Raw genomic sequence first — 18,314 nt, forward strand, 5'->3', positions numbered from 1 at the left:
CGATGATCCAGCGGATGTTGGCAATTTGATCTCTGGTTCCTCTGCCTTTTCTAAAACCAGCTTGAACATCTGGAAGTTCACGGTTCACGTACTCCTGAAGCCTGGCTTGGAGAATTTTGAGCATTACTTTACTAGTGTGTGAGATGAGTGCAATTGTGCGGTAGTTTGAGCATTCTTTGGGACTGGAATGAAAACTGACCTTTTCCAGTCCTGTGGCCACTGCTGAGTTTTCCAAATTTGCTGGCATATTGAGTGCAGCACTTTCACAGCATCATCTTCCAGGATTTGGAATAGCTCAACTGGAATTCTATCACCTCCACTAGCTTTGTTCGTAGTGATGCTTTCTAAGACCTACTTGATTTCACATTCCAGGATGTCTGGCTCTAGGTCAATGATCACACCATCGTGATTATCTGGGTCGTGAAGATCTTTTTTGTACAGTTCTTCTGTGTATTCTTGCCATCTCTTCTTAATATCTTCTGCTTCTGTTAGGTGCATACCATTTCTGTCTTTTATCAAGCCCATCTTTGCATGAAATGTTCCTTTGGTATCTCTGATTTTCTTGAAGAGATCTCTCGTCTTTCCCATTCTGTTGTTTTCCTCTATTTCTTTGCATTGATCGCTGAAGAAGGCTTTCTTATCTCTTCTTTGGAACTCTGCATTCAGATGCTTATATCTTTCCTTTTCTCCTTTGCTTTTCGCTTCTCTTCTTTTCACAGCTATTTGTAAGGCCTCCTCAGACAGCCATTTTGCTTTTTTGCATTTCTTTTCCATGGGGATGGTCTTGATCCCTATCTCCTGTACAATGTCACAAACCTCCATCCATAGTTCATCAGGCACTCTATCTATCAGATCTAGGCCCTTAAATCTATTTTTCACTTCCACTGTAAGAGAAACCCAAGTAAGACGGTAGGTGTTGCAAGAGGGCATCAGAGGCAAACACACTGAAACCATACTCACAGGAAACTAGTCAATCTAATCACACTAGGACCACAGCCTTGTCTAACTCAATGAAACTAAGCCATGCCCGTGGGGCAACCCAAGATGGGCGGGTCATGGTGGAGAGATCTGACAGGACGTGGTCCACTGGAGAAGGGAATGGCAAACCACTTCAGTATTCTTGCCTTGAGAACCCCATGAACAGTATGAAAAGACAAAATGATAGGATACTGAAAGAGAAACTCCCCAGGTCAGTAGGTGCCCAATATGCTACTGGAGATTAGTGGAGAAATAACTCCAGAAAGAATGAAGGGATAGAGCCAAAGCAAAAAGAATAACCAGCTGTGGATGTGACTGGTGATAGAAGCAAGGTCCGATGCTGTGAAGAGCAATATTGCATAGGAACCTGGAATGTCAGGTCCATGAATCAGGGCAAATTAGAAGTGGTCAAACAAGAGATGGCAAGAGTGAATGTCGACATTCTAGGAGTCAGCGAACTGAAATGGACTGGAATGGGTGAATTTTATTACATGCTAGGTCACTTATTAGATAAAAGTATTAGGAACACAGACTTATTCATTATATTTACTTCACATATAATAGAAATATGAAGGCTATTAATTAGTCATGTTCATCTTTTAAGCATATTTTAGAAAATAAAGCTTACTTGTTTGGGTTTAGCTCAAGACTTTTATAAACTGTAAAGTGCTGAACAAGTCTAGTAATAAAATTCGTTCTGGAAAAATACACCATATTTTAATTTAAAGTAAGATTCAGTTATGTAAGCATTAGTAACAGATGAGTATAGTGAATTACCTCTTGACTAAATATACAATTATGAACTTCTAAAATCTTACAAAATCAAATTCAAAGTACCTTTCAAGAATGCATTAAAGTTCAAAGCCTCCTTTGTACTAAACAATGTTTCTTTGCATTTTCTAAAAAGGCAATAAAAAAGTTCTATTCCAGTTGTAAAATATTTTGGCCTAAATTAATTAGACTGATTAATCCTTGAGAATGGCAACACAGATTTGCCCTATCAAGTGAGTTTCAAGAAAATATTAAAGGATGACATTAACAAATGTTATAAATTGAGAGTCCTCAAACGAAAGTAGTGAAATCAATGTGTAAATATAAACTCTGATTTTGGTCTGTTTCATAATGTAAACTGTTTTCCATAAAACACAATCTGTACATTTGTCATTTAGTTTTGAAGATAAATGTCATTTATTTTTGAAGTTGAAAAATAACAAAAAGACTTTAGACCCACATATAAAAGGTATTCTTTTTATCCTTTTCTGAGACGCTGACCTGTATATTCATTTAAAAATGAACACCACATCTTTACGTTATTAAATCTTTGTTTTGATCTATTAGTATTCACCAAAGTGCCATTTTATAAAACCTCACACTGAATAGACAAGGCTGGAGGTGACCATCTGCAGCTTTAGAGTCTGTGTTTGAATTGATGAAAAGAGCTTTGTGTTTTCATTGCCAAGTTTGATTCTTCCAGTCATTAGGCATTCCCCTCAGATCACATCAATGAAGCCGTACTCTCTTACACCCATGTGTTAAATTCTCTTCTCCTCATGGTTTCCTTTGCCAGCTCTACTCAAGAATGACTACTGGGCCTTAGCCACATTCTTCTCACAGCTGTGTCAAAAAGAGCATCAGAAAGTCTTCTTAAAACCCATATGTGTATCTGGTCAGTTCTCAGTCTTAGGGTCACCTCACATTGTGGTGTGATTATACAGAGATTCATTCTTGTTCTTGAACTGTGCTACTCCCATCATTCTGGGAAAGATTAGGCCCTCCAATCAGTAGTAGAGAACTTCTTGGGACACTGATGTGAAATACACATAGCTCAGAAAGCAGATTAGTAAACTAAAGAAGGTGACATTTCAAGATTTTGAGCATGTTTATGTTATTTTTACCATTATGTAGCTTGTCAAATGGTGTAACACAAAAAGAAAGAAGACATACTTTCACTATGCTTTTGGATACTATTGTATGTGAAGGAAAAAGTTGAATGATGATGCTGTTCCAAGAACTATTAGTTTGAATGCTATACATGTCAAAGTAATTAAAAAAATTAAAATAGTTAAGTTCAGTAATAGGTTCCAAAATACTATTTACTATATAAAAATTTCACTTCTGGTTAGTCTTTCCATAGGAACAGCTAATGAAGTAATCTATAGTAGCAAAATTATTCTTTTCTTTATACTTAGGTTAAGAACTGAAGGAAAAAATGATATTTGTTGAGTTGCTCAGGAATATATTAATAAAACAATATAAGAAAGAAAGGAGGAGGATTTTAGCTGCTATTATACACTATATTGCTACAGAATGCATTCTTTTCTCTGTAAATGTAAATGATGAAGAATGAAGTTTATGCGAGGACTGTGTTTATGATTTCACTATCAGACAGAGTTACCGTGAAAGAAACAATATTCTTTCATTTATAGAGGGCCAAATGTGCACTTGGGAAAAATCCTTTAGTGGGGGATATAGACAAACATGAAATAATGGGAAGAAAGAATCAAACATGGAATCTTACAATCCAAGTAAAATTTGTATTTCTAGTTGTTCTTGGGTTCAATTTAGAATTTTTCAATTATATTCTGGGAATAAATCCTATATCTAGTAAAGCAGTATACAGCAGACTTTAGATGAATACACTGACAATTTATTAAAAAAAAACAGACCCTGATTTATGCAAGCATGTAAACATTCTCTGTATCAATAGATAGATACATTATATCCAATCATCTGTGCTTTTAAGAGTAGAGAAAGCAAAAGAGGAATTTCTGAATGAGTTTTCAAGTATAATCAGGTTGAGCAACATACAGGCAGGACGATGAAAACTTTAAAAAATCGAATTTCTACAATAGCTTCCTTTTTTTCCTTGAGTACAAAAGAAGTATGTAAAATATTTAGTGGTTGGTGATATTAAGTACCTTTCCTAGGAAGTTCAAATCACTTTATATATCTTATTTTTATCAATTCTAAAACTATTTTCAGGTAAGATAGATGAGTTCTCCTATCTTTATGAAGTACCCTGGGGTCAAGGGTTAAACAATTAAGAAGGCTTTTAACTGGAGCTAAGAATAGAAACCTAGGAAAATGGTACTGATTAGAGCATAAGACCACTCTAAGGAATTTACATTTCATGTATATGCATGAAAATCACAATAGGACATCTCTGCAGTGTAAGAACTCTCGTACTTTTTTCAGCTTGTCAAGTTTCAGTTAAAGTGTACTTGATCATCATTAAGTGTGTCCTATAATTTCCCTAATAAAGGTCCATATAGTCAAAGCCATGGTTTTTCCAGTAGTCATGTACAGACATGAGAGTTGGACCATAAAGAAGGCTGAGCATCAAAGAATTGATGCTTTCAAATTATGGAGCTTGAGGAGACTTTTGGGAGGCCCTTGGACAGCAAGGAGATTTAACCAGTCAATCCTAAAGGAAATCAACCCTGAATATTCATGGGAAGGACTGATGCTGGAGTTGAAGCTCCAATACTTTGGCTATCTGATGCAGAGCCAACTGACTGGAAAAGAGCCTGATACTGAAGAAAAGACCTGAAGAAAAGACCCTGAAGGCAAAAGAAGCGGGCAGAAGAGGATGAGATGGTTAGATGCATCACTGACTCAATGGACATGAATTTGAGCAAACTCTGGGAGATAGTGGAAGACAGAGGAGCCTGGTGTACTGCAGTGCATGGGGTCGTAAAGAGTCAGACATGACTTAGTGACTGAACACTAATAAATAATTTCCCTAAAATAATAGGAACTCGTATTTTTTATTTCAATTACTGTAACACTGGGATTAATAAAAAACAATAAAAATTCCTGCATTTTAGTCTTAAAAAGAAACTATATGAGTCTCTTATTCAACACTTCTATTCTTTTTCTCTCATTCCTCACATGATCATCTGAAATGTGTTTTATCTATCTTAGTAGGCTGAGATGAATACTAGTCCAACTCTAGATCACCTAGTGAAGACAGACTCCGAAATGAAGAAGCCAATTAAATGTAAGAAGTCATGTTGTGATTTAACTTTTTAGGCCCTACTTTCAGGCTGTTTATGATTCATTCCATAAAATTAACTATAAAAGGGAACTTAACAGGGACAGGGCAGATACTTAGGTTTAGAGAACCCCTCTTCTTCTTTACCCTGGATCTTTTACTTTCCACTTCATTGGAATTTCTCAATTTTAATAATCACAGATTAATCCTTCCCTGGTAGAAAGAAATGAGCTAGACAATTAAAACTATGTTTCTTTTTCATGTCAAAGTGAGACGTTCCTTGAAGATCAAGGTATAAGCCTCAATTCTCTAGTTTTATAAAGAAATGAATATAATCATATCACCTATCAAACATGGTAGGTATTTCTGTATATAATAAAAGTAGCTCTAAGGAAAGCTACTTTATGTACTCAGTGTGTAAGAGAGGGGATCACTATACAAATATATAATGGAATTAAAGTTTTTATAAAATACATACTTGTTTGATAGAGTACAAGATGTATTTCATAAGTTAAATAGGTATTTAATTTAAAAACATGTGTTATGATTAAAAAACCCAGAACATTAAATTCTTAAAAAGCATATCATGTGTTCAAGAATAAAAATTAAGCACGTTAGATCATGTATATTTTGTGATGACTGTTTAGGAAGCATCTGAGTCCATTTTCCATATATAAAGGACATAAAAAAACTATATCTAATTACTTCTAGATTTAGAAGGTGTTGTCCAAAGCTGATGGGGGTGTTCAGTTGTACATAAACTATCACAAATAAATTAACTATTTGACTTATTATTTGCTGAGGTACATATCATATTTCACAGAGCTTTTAAAATCTCAAATATAAAAACGATTGTGAAGAAATTTCCAGAAAAGTTTCAAATCCTCATTTACTAATAATACTAATAAATCCAAGTAAACTTTCAACATTTTATTAAATATGGATTTAAACCTTATGCTGAGTTGAGAATTTAAGAAGTGTACTCCTTGATTCAATTAACAAGTATCATATTTACAAAGCATTCACAGTACATCTAGTATTGCTTTGCAACTTGTAGTCCAACCAAGAATTTACAGGGAAAATAGCAAGATAAAGTTGGCAAGAAGTAGAATAATTTTAATGAAAACACAGTATTAATGCAACTATGTAAAAAATTCATTGACGCTTTTCACATTAAACTTTGTAAAACTATTTGAGCAGAATCACTTATCATTATAGTTAATATCAGATTCTGGAACTAGCAACAAAACTATAAAGTTTAGTGGTCTTTTGATGAAAATTGTAGGTTTTTTTTTTTTAAATAATAGTACGCTTTAAAAAAAAAAAAAAAGTCAAGAAACTGGAAATGCTCTGTTCCCCTTCCCAGCGCCCAGAGTCATCTACCCTGTTTTATAATTCAACCTGCAAACAGATTAAGCAGCTAAGTTTGTGGAAAGTATGTTTGCTCTCCGCTAAGAACCGTTGTGTGACACTATGGCGACTCCCCTGATACCTCAAAGTGAACTACAGACTGCTCTCACTCATCAGCAGGGAAACCAGGCTGAGAATTCACAACTTCTTTGTAACTTCAACTTCTTCATAGAAATCAGTATTTGGCCAACGGCAGGAAAGACTTTTATTAGCTTTACATGCTCTTTTCTTTTTTTTTTTTTAAATAGCATTCAAAAGCCACAGGATGCCCTATATTTCAGAAAGAAATGTTTTATGCTGATTTTTGAAATTTTAATTATGCAATTAAAAATTAGAATGCCTGCAAATGTTAAGTAACTGATTTTTTTAAAGTACAGAAAGAAAATTCTAAATAGTTGATACATTTTTCTTCTTGAAGATATATTAAAAGCTTACAATTTTAGTCCAACCTATTCATTATATAGTTATAGTTTATGAGGAAATAAACATCAGTGTAAATTTGGCCCACAGTAAAGATGGTACGTGATGAAAGTTATTTCATTTTAAAACCTAGATCTTTGAGAGGTTTTCTAACCACATCAGTCTGGCTGTAAATACTTTTAGGTAACTGTGTAGCTTAAATACGTTAATTACAGTAAAATATATTTAAAAATCCCTTTGGGAACTTTTGCTGTAGGCCAGAAGAAGTGTATCTGTAGATGGAAAGACAGGTGGAAAAATACAGCACAAAGAATCAGATTTTATAATCGCTTGTGATAAAAACATCATTTAGTGGACTAGTGCATCAGTTTTCTTTTAAATAAATGAGGACTATGGAAGGTCTAGGCAAAACTATTAAGAGAAGTTTTTTATAACAAAGATCTCATGTTCTTAACCTTTTTTTTAGCCTCCATGTAAATCTCTGCATCCAGGATTGGCAAAAAAAAAAAACCAAACCCTAAAAGGCAAATCACTATGTGCTCTTCTTCCACAAACATATACATTTAAAAGAGACCTACCTAAGGAGAGTAATGTTGAAGGCAAAGGAATGGATTTCCATTGGTGAAATTTTAGGTATCACCCAGATACCTGGGCCAAGAAGTTATTTTTGGTTTGTGAAGTCTGGCATTCATCACATTTTACCCTATAAGTGACTATCTGCCTATAAATATTGGCTACTTTATGGATAGTAATTCTGTACAACTTTCCTTTCCAAATATACTCAGGTTAAAAAACTTAAGAAAAATATTTACTCAAACAAATAAAATATACATTTAAAATACAATTATTAGAAATAGTGGTCTCTCTGTCCTATTTACTGAAGATTTCAGGTCTTTTAAATGTAATTAAACTTGATGGAAGTCTGTGGTTAGAACAAGCTGATCACTAGCAAGTGTGTGTGCTCAATTACTCAGTTGTGTCTGACTCTTCTGTGACCCATGGATTGTAGCCTGCCAGGTGCCTCTGTCCATGGGATTCTCCAGATAAGAATACTGGAGTGGTTTCCATTTCCTCCTCTAGGAGATCTTCCTGATCCAGGGATCAAATAAATCCCTGTCTCTGTGTCTCCTGCATTGGCAGGTGGATTCTTTACTACTATGCCACCAGGGAAACCCTTTTCTGTCATTATATCAAACTATTAAATTGTTCTAGTCTGGCAAGCCACTCCAGTACTCTTGCCTAGAAAATCCCATGGATGGAGGAGCCTGGTAGGCTGCAGTCCATGGGGTCGCTACAAGTTGGACGCAACTGAGTGACTTCACTTTCACTCTTCACTTTCATGCATTGGAGAAGGAAATGGCAACCCACTCCAGTGTTCTTGTCTGGAGAATCCCAGGGACAGGGGAGCCTGGTGGGCTGCTGTCTATGGGGTTGCACAGAGTCAGACATGACTGAAGCGACTTAGCAGCAGCAGCAGTAGTCTGTATGTTCATAAGCATTTATAGAGTACCCACTTAACAGCTGGCATCTGTGCCAAGTACTTGGAAGCAATGGGGATACAAAGATGAACAGAACACCATCTATGGCTTGGAAAAGCTCCATGATGACTAATTTTGCAGGGATCAGAGTAGATAGGATACAGATATACAAAGCAATTTTAACACCTAGCTGATTGAGACTTCTAATAAGGGTATGGACTGAGTATTATGAAAGCATTAAAGAATGGAAATATAAAGAAGCATCATAGGGGTAACATTTAGATCAGAATTTAAGGAATACAAAAATCTGGCAAGGCACTAAAAGGGAGGAATATTTTCTAAGAAGATGAAATGGCATGAGCAGAGATACTGTGGTAGGGCATCATGGGGGAAGATGATACTAAAACAATGGGAGAAGCCCAGTGATAGGCCTCCGGCACCCCACTCCAGTACTCTTGCCTGGAAAATCCCATGGATGGAGGAGCCTGGTAGGCTGCAGTCCATGGGGTCGCTAGAGTCGGACATGACTGAGCAACTTCATTTTCACTTTTCACTTTCATGCATTGGAGAAGGAAATGGCAACCCAATCCAGTGTTCTTGTCTGGAGAATTCCAGGGACGGCGGAGCCTGGTGGGCTGCCGTCTATGGGGTCGCACAGAGTCAGACACGACTGGAGCGACTTAGCAGCAGCAGCAGCATAACATGCTAAGTTGTTTAAACTTTAACTTGCAGGGGTTGAAGAGTCCCTGAAAGATTTAAAATAGGGAAATAATATAACCTGATTAGTGTTTTAGAAAAATTAACTCTGGTGGCGGTAAGGAAGACAAATTTTGAGAGAGCTACAGGCAGGTAAACTAGTTCTAAGATTATTTCAATAGTCTAGAGGAATAATTATTTCAACAGCCATGAGGGATGATGAGGGCCTGAATTAATGACATTAACAAGGGAAGAGTGGTGGGAATCAGAAGACACTTAGGCAGTAGACAACAGAGACTGATGGCAACGTGAACGTGAATGACAAGAAAGAGTGAGGGAAGAAGGAAAGGGCTGAAACTTTTGAGGACTATGATGGAGACAGGAAATACAGAATGGGAGGGCTTTATTTTCAGAGCAGTAATTTTTCACCAAAAATATCTATGACACAGAAGACTGTGATTTAATTTTCTAGGATGTTGGAGAAGACTTGGTAGAGAAAAGGCAGTTGATGGGTTTGATAAATGTGGTGATACTAATGATATAATTTGCAGAATGCTACAGTAACTGATTACAAACTAGGCAATTTTACATACTATCCAGTTTATTCTTCACATAAACTCTCCCTGTGAAGTCAGTGTAACTGTCCAAATTTTTTCACTGAAAAAATTTTGCTTCAGGGGTTAAGTAATCTGCCCCAAATCTGACAGGAAATAAGTAGAAAAGCAGGGACTCAAACACAGGTCTGTCTGATTTGACTACAAATCTTGACTATCTTCTACACTGCAGCGAGTCTCATAGGACGAATACAGTTCTCATGGAGGAAAAGGGCCAAAGGCTCCAAGGAGAGAGGCCAACATATATAAAGGCATTTAGCCCTGAAAAGGTAGTGCCCTTCTGAAGAGTGAGACAGCGCAGTGTGAGTGAAATGACAAGAGGAGGGACTATGCAATACACATTGTTTTAAAAGCATCACATGTATTACCTCATCTAATTCTTACAACATTATGAGGTAGGACTATTACTATCCACATTTTATTGTCCACATCAGCATAATGTTTTAAAATAAAATGTCCTAGTTCACATACCTATACATTCTGAATCCAGAGCCTGAGATTTTAAATTAACATGTTGAAGACGTATGAGCATTTTTACTTATTTTACCATGATCATATACTAGTTTTATAATAGTTAGGAATGAGCTGGTGAATTTAATATTTCGGAAATTACTGGTGATCTTAAGAAGAACAATTTTGGTATAAGAGCTAACCATAGTGTATTGAGTAGTAGACGAGCTAATGGGAATTGAAAAATTAGAGTGAATACAGATCAGCTATTTAAGAAATTTAGTTATGAAGGGAAAGGGAAAATGTGGACATTTTTAGTTTAAATTTTGATTATTGCCTCGAATACTGATATATTTACAAAGGACCTTCAAAAATAATTGCTAGTAACAGTAATTCAGATTATATAGAGGATACTAATACCATCTAATAACATCTTACAAATTGGCTTCCTGGAAAGTTATCATCTTATATCCAATAAAATAGGCTGATGCCCACCATAATGTGATGAAGATACACTGCACACTTGAGGGCAACTAGAGATGAAAGACAGTGTATATAATATGAAAAGGAAAGCCTGATAATACTTCCTCTAGGTCTGATTGCTAGAAATCAGAATAAAAGATTTAACATTTAAATTAAAATTTAACATTTAACTCTGGTAACTGACATAATTTTTGCACTTAAACCCTGTCCATGATTGGTGCCATTTCCAAGTCTTGATTTGTCTGTTGTTAAATGTGAAAAATAAGGGCAATATCACTAGTTTTTCAAAAGGTTAAGCATTATAAGAGAAAATGTTATTTCTACTTCTTGGGGTACAAAGTTATTTCTTTTTTTTTTTTACTGTATTTTTTTAAATTTAAATTTATTTATTTTAATTAGAGGCTAATTACTTTACAATATTGTATTGGTTTTGGTTTTGCCATACATCAACATGAATCCGCCACGGGTGTACACATGTTCCCAATCCTGAACCCCCTTCCCACCTCCCTCCCCATACCATCCCTCTGGGTCATTCCAGTGCACCAGCCCCAAGCTTCCTGTATCCTGCATCAAACCTGGACTGGCGATTCGTTTCTTATATGATATTATACATGTTTCGGTGCCATTCTCCCAAATCATCCCCACCCCCCCCCCCCAACAGAGTCCAAAAGACTGTTCTGTACATCTGTGTCTCTTTTGCTGTCTCACATACAGGGTTATCGTTACCATCTTTCTAAATTCCATATATATGCGTTACTATACTGTATTGGTGTTTTTCTTTCTGGCTTACTTCACTCTGTATAATCGGCTCTAGTTTCATCCACCTCTTTACAAAATAATAAGATAGCTGATGAGATTTAAAAATGAAAGCTGACAACATTTCCAAATATTTTAGAAATCTAATACTCTTTGGGAAACACAATTTTAGGGGATTTTAGTTATGTAAAGAAATTGAAGGATTGCATGTAAAGAAAACTTTGAAATTTAAAGTATTTGTAGCTTTTAAGCAAGTTGATCCAAAATAGATCTTGACTGTCAAAAGTTACTGATTTGTAATTGACAATGAAATGAGATAGACCTAAATATCTATCTTGGTGTTCTTAGAACATTAATATTTCATTGTGAATAATTATAGACAGTTGCTGGTCAAATATAAACTTAATCTTTAAACCTATAAAAATATAATATTATAAATCATAAGTTTCAAGGTAGAAGACATTGCTTTAAAGATTAATATGCAAAATTCCTAATCTGTTTTAAAAAAGTCTTGACTGCATATGTACCTGACCTTGGGCTATGAATCAAGATATAAGATATAATTTCAGGAGTGTGAGGGAAATGTTTGAGACCTATTTTCAAATAAGAAGTAGTGAGAAGTAAGAAATCTTGAAGTTAGCACTTACACTTCATACTGTAAAAATGAAAAAAACTGCTAAGGAAAAAGGTATGTTTTAGAACTCTTTGTCTTAGAATTTAGTGTCTTAGAATTGAATGCGATTAGGTGTGTAAATGATGCAATGCTGTTCGCAATACATAAAAAAAAGGCTCTGTTAAAATGACAAAGTTCTATTACTTTAAAGCTGCCTAAGAAAATTCTGCTACAGTGTTCAAGTCTCATCAATTAACAAGCGATTTCATTATATGGTAAGTTATTTGTTATCATTTTGCTAGCTATCATTAAAGACTGATTATGCAGCTTTATTTAAATCTGAATAAAAATGCAAAGATTATTTAAAATAAATATCATGCACTATGAAAGCTGTGTTGAATTCTTCAGAGGAACAACACAAGAAAACGAATTTCACTGTACTGGATTCTATGTACCTAGAGGTCTCAAACTGCAAGATCATAGAAAATTTCAGCTCAGGCAGGATTACTTTGATGCTAAATGAATAAAATTAGTAACTTGCCCATCTCTTCCCTTTGCTAGTAACTTCATGCAGTACCTATGAAATGATTTTTATCGTATGGCCTCCATGAACTCACAAAGATCAATTACTAAGTTAAAAAAAGTTAAACACAAACAAAAATAAAAGTTGTTTGCCCTAAACAGTAACCACGATTCCCAAATAAATGACTTTTTGACCCCAAATTTAAATACAACACGTAGTCTAAACACGTGCATTTGGCTCAATCCACTTCTGTCTGAAACTATTAATAGCATGAATACATATTACTTAGTTGCCAAAACAAAGTGCTTTTGCCTCATTTTGTTTCGTACTTTTGAAATAATACAAGATCATTTTACTTACTTCTGAACTTTATCATTGGCCGTTCGGGAGGCCTCTACAGCATGCTGAAGCTCTAATTCCATGTTTGCTCGATCTGTCAGAGCTTGCTGCAGTTGGGTAGCCAGTTCCTCATTTTGTTGTTGAGTGATGGAAACAATATTCTCTCTATTTTTTAAAGCTTCTTCATAGGTACTAAGTGTAAGATTAAACTGATCCTTCAGATTTTCTTCTTGGGATAAAGATTTGTGTAAACTGAGAAAATATAAAAATAAAAAAATTTAAACATAAATATGTAGGCTTACAGACCAATAATCTATTAAACAAAAAGCTCCAGTTAGAAAGATCCATTTCTAAAAATCAATAAAGGCATACTTAAATGGATAAAGTAATTTTTATATCATAATATTATACTTGATAATTATCCATTTCTCTGCTTCTAAGCTGAAAGCTACCCAGACAAATGATTATCTTTGCTACCAAAGCATACAAAAAGATGCTGTAAGATGTTAATTTAATTATATCAGTGTAAATATTACATTCAATTTTCTTTAAAAGGAATAGCAAAGAATTGGAAAATAAAGTATCTCTAGGTAAATAAAAGAATGTAATAAGCTGACTGCAAAGAAGTGAGAAGTAAGAGAATGGGCATCAGTTTAGTAGATCCAGGGTCTAATTCAGCTGAACACTTAATGAGAATGAATGAGGTTTGTACAAATACTGATCAGCCTTATACACAGCATTTTCTACTTGTCACAGTTGAGATATGAATGAGGTTAAGATTACCAGTCAGACCGCACAGAAATAATATGTATTCAGATATATTTTCTTTTTGTTAATGAATCTTACTCCAAATACACCCACTCATTAAGTCATACAGAGAAACAGCATATAAATTAAGACCAAATGAATGCAGAAGAAAACGCAGACAAATAGAATCCTAAAATGCTAAAGGTCAAATCTTTGATATGTCATTACATCTACCACCTGAGGTTATTTTGAAATGGCACCAAGCACCTCACTCAATTAAATAAAGACATTTTGAAAATATAAATATTTAATAAGGGGAAATTTAAAATCCACACAGGAGATGTTCTTTTTTTATTAAATAAAATCATTTCAGTATATGCATACAAAAGAAATGTCGATGGGAGACTCGAAGTAAAACAACCCAACTATATAATACAGATTGATAATGTTGAAAGAAAGTAATCTAATCCTTAAAGCTGCAGAAAGCTTGTCAGGGAACTTTAACTCTGGCTGAATATCTAGCCTAGTACTTTATCTAAAACTTTTCCAACTAAAGTAATGATAAATTTCTTCTTCTTGATTTCACAACCTATACACCTCTCCAAGGTGCTCACTTTGGAGAAGGTGTCACAAGGAAATAAGATGGACCTGAGGCAGGGACAGTTAGCACACCAAAAGAAATCATTCCAGAATTCAACTTAATCTGGAAGAGAGAATGCTGCTACACTGTGGTCTAATGATCGATTACTGTGTATGAATAGAAATGGTGCATGGTGCCAGATTGGCGGAGTGCGAGCAAAGTGCCTTCCTTTGTGCTTTTTCACCTCCTTATTTATGTATCTAACTCTTATTTCATTCTTCTTTCTACCAATCCATGTACTTAAAGACTTCTGTCTCTTGCTCATTTTCCTATTCTTTCTCTGTCCTCTCATACTTTCTACATTCTTCCAACTTCCAATTTCTTTCAATCCACTCTTTTTGTTTACTTGAAAGATCCAAGAAAGGAACTAAAAACAAAACAAAACAAAACCGCTAAAAGGTCTATGTTCTTTACTTTTAAATGTCAATTACACTTTAAATTATATACTGTGCACAAATCTAAAACATTCAGCTTTGACAAAATGTAAAGAACAAAACACAGAACAAATACAGAAGACTCCAGTCCTTACCGTTGATCCCCTTCCCAAAGGTAATCACTAATTCAACCTCTATCAAGATTAATATTGCCTGTTTTTGAACTTTTTGTCTGACTTACTTTAGCTAACATAAAGTTTATGAGATTCATCCTGTTGTTGCATGTAGTTCGCTTTTTTAAAAAATTCTATTAAGTTTTCTGTTACATAAATACACAGCAACTTATTTCACCACCCCACTGTTGCTGCCGTGAATAAGTTCTTGTACGTGTCTTTTGATGGACCTACGTACTTGCTTCTTCTTTGTTTTGGTTTTTGTTTCCAGGTTTACTGAGATATAAGTGACATAAGCACTCATACCTGGAACAGAATTTCTCCTTAGGGTATATGTATGTCCAGATTTAGCAGACACTGCAAAGTTTCCCAAAGTGGTCACGCCAGTGTATGCTCCCATCACAAGGGAGTTCCAGTTGCTCTATGTGCAACCTTAGAGTGGGACTGCCAGTCCTTTAAACTGGCCATTTTAATAGGGGTACAGTGATATTTCATTCTCTTAATGTTGTCTTTTGATGAATACAAGTTCTTCATGCTAATGAAATCCAGTTTATTATTATTCCACTTATGGCAGTGTTTTCTTGTGTCCTATTTAAAAAAATCTTAGCCTATCCAGTTCCTTTGTATTTTAATCTTACATATATGTTCCTCATTTAAAACTTAAAGTCAGTCAGGTTATTTTGGGAATTCTGCATTTCTTTATGATACCTAAAACACTCTCTAGTATATTATAAACAATTAACTATTAAGAATCAATGACTCAGTTTTAAAAATTATACCATTATTAAAGTCAATGTTATCCAAATTTAATTCCCTAATCATTCATCATTTATTAGTCTTCTATCATTTAATTTTTTCCTTTTGGGGAGTAAGTTTATACTAGCAGATTTTAATTTTTCTCTCAGATGGACCTGTGACTGGGACCCTTTATTCTCAAGCTCAAAAAGCTACTCATCATTCAGCGTGTTTTGGAAACCTTTAAATCCCCATCAAGGGTTTCTCAGACTGAAGTAGTAGCTGGAGTGATCTCATAAAAAGATGAATTAGATAATGTCACTCAAAACCCTATAATAGTTCCTTGCTGAATTCAGAATAAATCTCTGATGATAATAATGAACTACATATTTTAACTAAACCTCACAACAACTTGGAAAGTCCTATTAAATATTACTTTTTTACTAATAAAAAAACTGAAGCAAAGACATAAGTAATTTAATTAATCTCACCCCTAGCAGAGCCAGGATCTGGCTTTTACACCCATTACAGCCTTTTACGTGGGCTGGAATCCTCCCCTACTTGCCATGGGCTACAAAGCCTTCTGTCACCTGGTCTCTCTACGTACCACCTTCTAGCAGACATTCCATTTCTCAGGTGCAGCAAGCTTTTCCTGCTTGAAGCATTTGTTTGGAATGCCTTTCTCTCCACGCTTCTGCGTGACTAAGGTCCTAGGGCTCAGCATAAGTACTGGTTTCTCAGATAAAACTTTTATGTCTCTTCATTTAAATTTATATGTTCCCTCATATAACCTCTTCTCCTTCTTAGAACTTACAATACTTTGCAGTTTTTTTCAGTATCATGTGATTTACTTTCTAATTCTAACATATTAACTTACATAGGGAAACTTTACAGGAAGAATATATTCATAAACTTCAATAAATCAGAATGTTTATAATTTAGGGAAATTTTCTTAGAGGAATAAAGGTGAAGTAGAGTTGGAGAAGGAAATGGCAACCCACTCCAGTGTTCTTGCCTGGAGAATCCCAGGCACAGAGGAGCCTAGTGGGCTGCCGTCTATGGGGTCGCACAGAGTTGGACACGACTGAAGCGACTTAGCAGCAGCAGCAGCAGCAGAGTGGATATATTCCTAGTGTGTATAAATCTATAACCACTGAAGTAAGTTTTTGTTTTAGTGCTGTTTTTCCGCGGCCCCATGGACTGTATCCCGCCAGGCTCCTCTGTCCGTGGGATTCTCCAGGCAAGAGCACTGGATTGGATAGCCATTCCCTTCTCCAGGGGATCTTCCAGACCCAGGGATGGAACCCGGGTCTCCTGCATTGCAGGCAGATTCTTTACCATCTGAGTCACCAGGAAAGCCTGCACTAACACTTTTCTTCAGAAAGTTCTTCCCTAAATTGACAAGAGGGTCACACTGGTTAGTTTTCTTCAGAGTCTTATCACATTTAACCTCTGTTCCAAGTTGATTGAGATGCATTGCTTTTCAGATGCATCTTTTCCCATACAGCAGCATTACAATTTAATGGCACTTAAATGACATTGTATAGGAAAATATTTTAATCGCAGTAAGAATAAATGATAAAACAACAGCAGAAAAGCTGTTAATCACCCCCAGAAAGAGTGTGGCTTACAGGGCATTAACACCGGAGGGTAACGAACCCTATTTATTATGAAGATAATGAAGTAACATAAAAAATTAAATTAACTCTTTCAGTTTTGAAACTACGTAATTCTTAGTGAATGTCTCTATAGAAAGTGAGCCTTTAAAAATATTTTTACCAGCATTTAATGAGTAGAGGCCAGAGATGTTGCTAAACATCCTACATTGCAGAGGACAGATCCCCATGACAAAGAATTATCCGATCTAATACGTCAAGAACGTCAAATCTGGTAAACAAAAAGAGACTGGATTTGGATTTTGAAGAAGGAGATTCAAATTTCAGTCTTGCTGTTCACTCTGTCTGAAAAATACAGTACCCCTTTGACTGTTATCTTCAACTCTAAAATAATGAGAAAAACCTCATTAAGTTTATATGAGAAAAAATGAGGTAATCTATCTATATGAAAATATCTAGCACAACACCTGGAAGAAACCAGCTATTTATACACTATATAATTTTTTACATTATATAATTTTAAAGAAATAATTTATATCTAATTATTTTGTATAAGATATCATATAAGACTTAGATATTTTATAAATACTATGATTAAAAAAACCTACTTGTTGCTACAGATTTTTCATGAATTGGGAGAAGTAACTTAGTTTTCCTAACCTTATCACTCACTGATAACATTATTAAATCATTAAAAAAAAAAACAACAGGCAGGTTTGGCTTGTTTTACTGAATAAAAATAAATAAAGACAAAGCCAGTATGGAAAGCAGAAGTATGAGCTATGCTGTCCTAACTACATTTTCTGAGGAAACAGAGCCTCTTTTTTACTTCCCGGTTTATTTCATCAATTAATTTAATCTGAGTTGCTAACTTATTGTCAGTATCTTTTCTCTGAATAACTTCTTTTAACATTTCCTGCAAGGCAGGTGTTTTGGTGACAAGCTCCCTCAGGTTCTGTCTGTCTAAGAAAGTCTTTATTTCTCCTTCACTTTTGGAGGGTAAGTTCCCTGGATGTAGAATTCTAGGCTGATGTCCCAAGGTTTAGTCTGACAATTCAAGGTGCTCCAGAACTCTGTTCTGCTTTTCTTTTCAGGCTTCATCCTACCTATGCTATCAAAAATTTTTAATTCTAGTCAAATGGTAACATAAACTATTCTTTAAAAACACCCTCACACTTTTCACTATAGATTACTGCTCACACTGTTGCCTCTACTATGAATGCCTGATCACTACACTTTAAGACCCAGATGAATGGTCACAACCATCATGAAGTC

General features: G+C 35.1%; 1 protein-coding gene across 36 annotated transcripts in view; it reads right to left on the minus strand.

Annotated features, from left to right (window-relative positions):
- Positions 1-18,314, minus strand: part of MIPOL1 (mirror-image polydactyly 1) — a 360,677-nt gene that overhangs the window by 58,232 nt on the left and 284,131 nt on the right. For 34 of the 36 annotated variants that reach the window (XR_015149709.1, XR_015149711.1, XR_015149713.1 and 31 more), the window contains one exon: positions 12,776-13,006. Coding sequence is in view for 33 of the 36 variants with exons in the window: in XM_086363479.1 (XP_086219605.1) it covers positions 12,776-13,006 (231 nt within the window). In the remaining 3 variants the exon portion in view is untranslated. Of the gene's footprint in view, positions 1-592; positions 9,027-12,775; positions 13,007-18,314 lie in introns of those variants that run through there. The other 2 variants (XM_086363474.1, XM_086363480.1) reach the window with 1 other exon arrangement.

This window comes from Bos grunniens, chromosome 21 (assembly GCF_055505025.1).
Source record: "Bos grunniens cultivar Pamir isolate PY7600 chromosome 21, Bosgru_T2T1.0, whole genome shotgun sequence".
Classification (NCBI taxonomy): domain Eukaryota; kingdom Metazoa; phylum Chordata; class Mammalia; order Artiodactyla; family Bovidae; genus Bos; species Bos grunniens.